The following is an 8,533-nucleotide window of genomic DNA, read 5'->3' on the forward strand; positions in this document are numbered from 1 at the left end:
ACCCACAGGATAGTTCCCTGCAACATCTAGACGGGTGTTTGACCAAACAGCGGGGCACCGCGGCCTGGCCAAATGTACAGTAAAATTAACCTGAGGGTCTCAGGCTGTGGAAGAGGCCCTCGCCCTGCCCCACAGGCTGAGGAATGCTTCCCCGGAGGCGGTGCCTGCGATGAACCTTAAAGGATGAGGGGGTTTTCACTCAGTGTAGGGGAAGGGCAGGCCTGGCAGAGGGGTCAGCCTGTGCAAAAGCCCTGAGGTAGGAAACAGGTGTTTGTGCACACTGCAGAGGTACGGGAAGATTTAGTGGAGGGTCAGGCAGAGCCTGGCTGGGAACAGCACCGAGCACTCAGCTAAGGCACGAGGACTTTGTCCTATAGGCCACATGGCTGAGGGTGGGCTTGGGGCCACAACCTGTCTTTGCCTTGCCCTCTCACTGTGTGACCTTGGACCAGTCCCTTCCCTGGGCCTCCCTTTCCTCATCTGTAAAAAGAAGTGGTCGGGCACGCTGTACGTGCGGTTTGTGGGCCGGTGGCACTGTGTTGGTGGCCCAGCCACTCTGACTCCTGGAGGCGGGCTCAGCAAATCTGTCCACGGAGAAAAGGGGAAGCTGAGACAAAGGGAGACTCACACACTTCCCCCTTGGCCGCCGCACCCCACCCCCCTGTCTGCTCCCTCATTGCGGGCCTCACGCTGCTGAGTCCAGTGAGGCCCGGGGCTGGCAGAAGTGAGACTGTGGCAAGGAGCCCCGAGGTTTGCACAAGACTCCAGCTCTGGCTTCTGCTTCCTCTTCCTTTCTGGGGACGTGAGCGGATTTACCTTTAAGTCTTCAGTGAGGGAGACGGCCGGGGAAATGGAGGGCGGTTTTGCCACAAGTTGAAGTCCATGAGTGCTTACACCTGGGATCGCCCTCCCTGGAGAAGCCACCTGCCGCGCACACGCCAGGCTCAGCCTCTCTGGACCCAGGGGCCCAGACGCACATAGAGCCCCAGCAGTACAGCTGGTGACGGGGGCAGAAAGAGAAGCCGGAGCCGGATGCCATGGGGTGGGAATGCCCGATGGGAGTGAGACCATCCTCTGTTCTCTACTGGCCCCCGAACTGTCTCCCCAGGGCCCCACCCCCAGGGCTGCACCCCCCAACCCAGAGAGCCCGCCCAGGGCAGCTCCTCGCGGGCGGGAACTTCATTTTGCTGTCGACAGTATCCCTACAACCGAGACTGGTACCCAGCACCTTGTGGGTCCCCAGTAGCTGTAACTGGGTCAGTGGTTCCGTGGCAGGACTGGAGACTTTGCCTCTGGGCCACCTGGTGATTCAAGGCCAACATGAAGGGGCCAGGGGTAAACTCGCCCTCCCAGCAGAAGCCCAGAGCTCTGTGGAGCGCGGGTCAGGGCACAGGTCCTGACACCTACTAGACCCTCCACGGGTGGTCGGTCATCAAAGTGAACTGACCGTGGGCGCGTGGGGACATCCCAAGGCTGGGATGGCAGAAGGCCCAGGGTATTCCTAGGTCGGCAGTTGGATTTTGAGACGATGTCCCGGTGGTAGAATTTAGTCCGAGAATAAGCCGGTGGTCACTTCCTTCAGAGGCTCCTATCCCAGCAGCCCCAAGCCAGTCCAGGCCTCCCACATCTTCCACCCGAACTCCGCCCCACAGTCTGTGTTTTGGGGACACTGGCCACCCCAAGTGCCCCAGCCCTCTCCTGCTCTCAGAGGGGAATGTGCACAGGGCAGGGGACTCCCTGACAGGAAAGGTGCTTTCAGAGCAGTGTGGGGAGAAGAAATGCAGCGGTGATGCTGGGTGACGGGCAGGTAGGCCAAGGATTAACCCGTGCTCAAGGTTCCAACGAGCCACTTGTGCCCTTTTGACAGATGAGGAAACCGAAACCCTGTGCGGTCAGGTGACTTGTCCGGGGTCACACAGCAAGTCCCTCATTAATGCATTTGACAAGAGTGTCCGTGTTTATAGGGACCATTGTAGTACCCAGTAGGTGAAGGGACAGCAGGGACAGCGCCCTGGGGGGGTGGGGGGCACGGGGCACGGGTCCCTGTCTGGCTGGGGAAGGCCTCCTGCTGGGCCTCAGGGGTGTGGCTTAGGGCCCTCCCCAGGGGGCTGGTGCCCTGGGAAATAGGACTGCTCCTTCCCTCTCCTTCCTCTGCTTTTGTTTCTTGACCTCCACAGCCTCTCCCTCCCCTTTCCCCCAACTTCCTCATCCCTCCCCTCTCCCCCTCTCTCCCTTCCCCTCCTTCCCTCTCTCCATCTCTCCCTCACCCCCTCTAAGTCTCCCTCTCCCACTCTTCCCTCCCCCTTTCTCTCCCCTCTCACCTCCTCGGCCTCCCCACTTCTGCTGTGGCCTCCCTTCCCCCCACTCCCAGCTCCAGGGTTTAAGCTATTCCCTCCCCTTCGTTTCCCTGCCGGAGCCATGTCCTTTCTCTGCACCCTGGGGAACCAAGGGTACCCTGGCAGGAGGCTGAACTCCATCCTGCCCGGATGGATGCCCCTCTCCTCCTAGCAGGCTGTGGAGAGCCCGCAAAGGTCCCAGTTTCCCTCTCTCCTGGACACTGGTGAGCTTTTGTTCTGAGCCCCGGCACGAGTGGTGGGGCAAAGGCCTTGCCCTGAGAGGGGAGCGCCACCAGGGGGCTCCAGGCAGATGACACAAGGGGCCTGGGTTGGGGGAGGTGCCTGGCTCCCAGGTGGTGCGCACCTGGCAGGCTCTGCTCCCGCCCTGGGTAGCCTCAAGCTGGGGCCTAAACACAAGGGCCGGAGCCAGTGTGTGCGGAGGGGAGACCTAAAAGGTGGCCCAGGAGGAGGAGAAGTAGTGACACTGGGTTGCAGAGCCCCCGCCTGCCCAACTACCCGTTTCTCTGGGTGGCGGACGGAACACGCACGTGAAATGCAGGGGGATCAGATACCGTCTGTCTCCTCTCTCGGGGCCTCTCTCTCCGCACACGGGGCCCCTGCGCAACCCGCACGCGCATGCGCAGGGTGGTATGTGTTCTGCTCAGGCAAGTGTCTGTCCCGTGTACGTGGAAGGCAGGGGTTGGCCTGGCCAGGCGGGCACGGGGCTCGTGCGGACTCCAGGAGGAAGTGCGGTCGGGGTGCAGACCGGTAGGGGCCCCTGGCCGCCCTAGAGGGGACCCCGGAGCAGCCAGACAGGAATAGCCCCGAGGCTTCCCAGTCGCAGTTTGCCCGGGGCCCATGAGCACCTGCTGTCTCCCCGGGACCTGAGGACCCCAGGGCAGCACCCGGGAGCTGCGGCCAGGCCCACACCCCTGACGCCACCTGCCAGGGTGCACAGGCAAAGGAACCGAGCTGGGCGCGCCGGGCCCGGATGGGGCCGGGCTGGAGGGCCCACAGGCCTGCCCGCAGACCCAGCTGTGCCCCGACAGGACGCTAAGCATGTGACTTAGGCGCAGGGTTCCTGGGCTGTGAAACGAAGGGCACGCGACCCCCACGCCCACTCCCCATGGGTTGGTTTTTCGGATTAAATGACTCTCCTGGGACCTTCTGAGCGCTCAGCAAAGCCAGACCTGTAGCCCTTTTGCCCACATTTGTGGCTCGTTGGCCCCTCTGCGTCCCGCCCCGCTTGGGCACAGACCCCTGAGCAGGTCCCCTTTTACACCCAGGCATGGGCTCCTGTCACAGAAACCTGGAGTCCAGCCCCAAAGTCAAAACTGCCTGCCTGCTCCCCCGGGAAGGGGACGCCTGCCTGGTCAGGGGCTGGGGTGATCCTTAGGAGTGGCCCCTTTCAGTCTTAAAGGTCACTCCTAACAGGATGGTCACCTGTACGGTGACCCGCCCCTCGGGGGGGACCACACCAGACCTGAGCTCCAGCTCCCCACGGCTCCTCTGCCGCCAGAGTGAGGATTTCTTTGCTCCCGCTCCCCAGGTCCCTTGAGGTTGCCAGGAAGGGAGGGTGCCAGCTTTGGGATTGAGGAGAGGAAGACAAAGAGAAAACTAACATTTTTTTTAAATTATTTTTTTAAGTGTATTTATTCTGAGAGAGAGCATGTGAGCAAGTGCAGGCAGGGGAGGGGCAGAGAGAGCAGGAAAGAGAGAATCCCAAGCAGGCTCTATGCCATCAGCACGGAGCCCAACACAGGGCTCGAGCCTGTGACTCCGGGTTCGCGGGTTCGCGACCTGAGCCGAAATCGAGAGTCAGACACTCAAGCGACTGAGCCGCCCGGGCGCCCCGAGGGAACGAACATTTGCACTGACGTCCTCACCTGCCCTTACCACCCCACAGCCAGGCACTGCGTCCCCTCCACAGCAATGAATCTGAGGCTCGGGACACTGTGGGATCTGCCCCAGCGAGAAAAGGGCAAAATGCGAATTTGAACTCCAAACCTAGCGTAGGCTCCGCTGCTGGGGATGGGTTCCTCCCTCCGCTGGCCCTGACTTCAGGGCAGTCTAGAAAAAGTGCTGCGTTTGTGGTTCGCTCAAACCCACAACGGGGCGTGAAGGCTATCACCTGGAGCTGTGTCACACTGGCCACCGAGAGCAGAGGCAAGGATACTGCCCCACCGGGCGGCCCGAGGGGGCACAGTGGTCTCCTCTGAGGACTCCTTGAGGGCAGGACCCTGCCTCGCCTCCCTCGAAGGTCTGAGCGCAAGGCCCAACCCATAGCAGGGATTTAGCAAAGTTTTTGTCGCGCTAGAAAATGAATGAGTTCTTGTCCCAGAAACACCCCAACCTTGGCAGAATTTGGGGCCCTGGAATGGAGAAATCTCTAGGCTCTGTGGCCTTACCGGCAGGAAAATCTTCTTCCAGAGGTCTGGGCAAATAACGAAGTTAATTGTTTACATTTGGTGAGGGCTTTATAATTACCTAATCCCCCTTCACCGGGTTATGACCTGGGCCCTTGCAATCCTTCCTCGCAGGGATAGGTGTTTCCATTCCCATTTTTTAGATGGGGAAACTGAGGTGCAGAGGTGACTTTGAAGTGACTCTCCTCAGAGTGACTTGTCACTTGTAAGTGACAGAGCTAGGACTTGGGGCCGAGCTGCCTGACCTCCATTTCCGTGCTCTTTCCAGCAGGGGAAGTGGGGGGTGGGCTGAATCAGGTGTAGCCCCTCCAGCCTGTTCCAGGTGGACCCTGAATCCCGTGTTAGGTTCTGTTCATCTGACCCCTTCCACGAGAGCCTTCCTTGAAGATTAATAGTTTAATCTGTAGTGTCTGTTTCAAGGAAGCTAAATTCCTGTCTGGGGTAATTTATTTTTAGCCCGCTTCAGGAAGGGGAAGCTGCACCGGCCTGTGGGGGGAGGGAGACACCAGGCTCGGAGCCGGCTTCCTGAGGAAAGGCCGCAGCCCGCGCCATGCGCCTGACCGTGACCCTGAGACCAGACCAGGCAAGGCAGGCGGGAGCCACCCCAGGAATGTCTTTCCCCTTCGCCTGGAGCAGGCGCTGAGCGGGGTGGGCGTTCTAACCGTGCCCTCCCACATCCGGGGCACACATCCTGGTCCTGGGGAGGCCCGGAGAGGGCGCCAGGGTGGGCGGGGAGGGCCGGGAAGTCCCAGGAACAGGTGGAATTTGAGGAAAGCCTGGGAGGCCAGCGGGAGGGGCTGGGTGCTCAGCACGGGTGCGGGTGCGAGAACCCTGTGCAAGGCCGGCTACTCCGTCCCTAGGAAGGCCAGCTCACCCGGGGTCTGGACCGGGCAGGTGGGTGCCTTGGCTTCTGTGAAAGGACCTGGTAGGTCAGAGAGCATGCCTGGGAACCTGGGAGCTGGCTCCTCAGACCTTCTCTCAAACATGTTAGCCATCACGAGGCCCTTCCTTCAAATCAGATCTCACATGAGGTTCCAGTTGTACAAATCAGATAAAAGCTGTATTTAAAAAAAAAATTTTTTTTAATGTCTATTTATTTTGGAGACAGAGGGCGAGTGGGGGGAGGAGCAGAGAGGGAGGGAGACACAGCATCTGAAACTGTCTCCAGGCTCTGGGCTGTCAGCACAGAACCCCATTTGGGGCTCAAACCCCTGAACCGCGAGATCATGACCTGACCCCAAGTCCAACGCTTAACCGACGGAGCCACCCAGGCACCCCAAAAGCTGTATTTTTAATTGGCATACATTTGGATATCTGAATGTATTATACTCAGCTAATCCAGAACAGTAACCTGTTGTGACACAGTCTTATAGCATCAGGCTTGAAAGACAGATCGACCTTGGCTCCTTATTTATTTATTTTTTCTTTCTTTCTTTCTTTCTTTTTAACCAAAGCACCTCACTCATATGGTCAAGCCATTACAAATGGTGACAGCTGTTTAACACCTCACTGTACAGTCTGAGGGTCTGTTCGAAATTAATTGCCTTGGCAACAAAGCCAGTGAAGCTACAGAATGTGTTGGAATGAGGTATATGTTACATGTAGGGAGATGGGTTTTCCAAAATTGATTTTTAAAATAGAGGGGGGGCCCCTGGGTGGCTCAGTTAAGCGTCAGAATCTTGATAACCCTCAGGTCATGATCTCACCGTAGGTGGGATCCAGGCCCTCCGGGGGCCCTATGCTGACAGCGCGGAGCCTGCTTGGGATTCTCTCTCTCTTCTCTCTGCCCCTCCCCTTCTCTTGCTCTCTCCCATGATAAATAAACTTTAAAATAGAACTTTACTTTCTGCGATTTTGAATCCGATTTTTGAGCTGCTCTTGGAAAGACATTATGGGGAACCTACTTTAAGAGGGAATTCAACCCTCCTGTGGCAGGTGGGAAGACAGAGGCCAACAAGGGGGCAGGGCTTACCCAGGATCCCACAGGGGGATGGAGAAGATGGTCAGATATGCGGAGGGTGTCATTGCTCCCGGTAATTGCAAGTGTGTCCTGTTCCCAGGGCAGGAGGAGAAAGACGTCAGGGACAGACGCACCCCGGATCAGCCAAGCGCTCGCCGAATGCGTGTCTGCGTGTTGTGTGTGCGGCATTAACGTTCCCTTCTCTTCCCGCAGCGATGCCCTCCTAGCCAGCCGCCCCGGGATGGAGGGCTTCATGGACTCAGGGACACAGACGGATGCCGTGGTGGTGCTGTCCTTGGCTCAGGCCGCCGTGCTGGGCCTGGTCTCGGAAAATGAGCTCTTTGGAGCCACCATAAGCCCCGAAGCCTTCTACCCGGACCTGGGGCCTGAGCTGTCCGGGCCGGCCATTGGGGAGCCCGGGCCCCCGGGCCCCGACATCTACCAGCTGGCCTGCAACGGGCGGGCCCTGGAGGAGCCGGCGGAAGAGGAGGTGCTGGAGGTGGAGGCGGCCTTCGAGAAGCACACCCGGCGGAAGACGCGACCGCCTGTGCGGCTGGTGCCCAAGGTCAAGTTCGAGAAGGTGGAGGAGGAGGAGGAGGAGCAGGAGGTCTACGAGGTGTCCGTGCCTGGTGACGACAAGGATGCAGGCCCAGGGGAGGCCCCTGCCGAGGCGGCCAGTGGCGGCTGCGAGCCCCTGGTGCAGAGCAGCGCCGTCAAGATGATCGACCTCAGCGCCTTCAGCCGCAAGCCCCGGACGCTGCGGCACCTGCCCCGAGCCCCGAGGCCGGAGCTGGACGCGGCCCCCTACGACCCCCACTTCCCAGACCCGGCCCGGGACGGCTTCTCCGAAGCCGGCATGGCGCTGCCGGGGCCGGAGGCCCTGCCCGTGGAGTGTGGCTTCGAGCCGCCCCACCTGGCCCCCCTGAGCGACCCCGAGGCCCCCACCATGGAATCCCCGGAGCCCGTGAAGCCGGAGCAGGGCTTCGTGTGGCAGGAGGCGGGCGAGTTCGAGGCCGACTCGGCGGGCTCGACGGCGGAGCGCCACAAGAAGGCCCAGCTGGACCGGCTGGACATCAACGTGCAGATCGACGACTCCTACCTGGTGGAGGCGGGTGACCGCCAGAAGCGCTGGCAGTGCCGCATGTGCGAGAAGTCCTACACGTCCAAGTACAACCTGGTGACGCACATCCTGGGTCACAACGGCATCAAGCCGCACTCGTGCCCGCACTGCAGCAAGCTCTTCAAGCAGCCCAGCCACCTGCAGACGCACCTGCTGACGCACCAGGGCACCCGGCCCCACAAGTGCCAGGTGTGCCAGAAGGCCTTCACGCAGACCAGCCACCTCAAGCGCCACATGCTGCTGCACTCCGAGGTCAAGCCGTACAGCTGCCACTTCTGCGGCCGCGGCTTCGCCTACCCCAGCGAGCTCAAGGCCCACGAAGTGAAGCACGAGAGCGGCCGCTGCCACGTCTGCGTCGAGTGCGGCCTGGACTTCTCCACCCTGACCCAGCTCAAGCGCCACCTGGCCTCCCACCAGGGCCCCACCCTCTACCAGTGCCTCGAGTGCGACAAGTCCTTCCACTACCGCAGCCAGCTGCAGAACCACATGCTCAAGCACCAGAACGTGCGGCCCTTCGTGTGCACGGAGTGCGGCATGGAGTTCAGCCAGATCCACCACCTCAAGCAGCACTCCCTCACCCACAAGGTAGGGCCGGCCGGCTGGCGCCTCCCCCCGGGGCCCCGCCCCCTCGCCGCCCGGGGCCCCGCCCCTCTCCCCCAGGGCACCTCCCCCCTCGCCCCCTAGGGCCCCG

The 8,533-nt window shown here is 60.8% G+C and overlaps 1 protein-coding gene across 1 annotated transcript in view; it reads left to right on the forward strand.

Moving 5' to 3' along the window:
* Positions 1–4,661: 4,661 nt before the first annotated feature.
* Positions 4,662–8,533, forward strand: part of ZNF710 (zinc finger protein 710) — a 16,035-nt gene continuing 12,163 nt past the window's right edge. The window contains exon 1 of the mRNA XM_049614287.1: positions 4,662–8,427. Coding sequence (XP_049470244.1) covers positions 6,772–8,427 — 1,656 coding nt within the window. The 5' untranslated portion in view covers positions 4,662–6,771. The remainder of the gene's footprint in view (positions 8,428–8,533) is intronic.

This window comes from Panthera uncia (genome assembly GCF_023721935.1).
Source record: "Panthera uncia isolate 11264 chromosome B3 unlocalized genomic scaffold, Puncia_PCG_1.0 HiC_scaffold_2, whole genome shotgun sequence".
In the NCBI taxonomy this organism is placed as follows: Eukaryota; Metazoa; Chordata; class Mammalia; order Carnivora; family Felidae; genus Panthera; species Panthera uncia.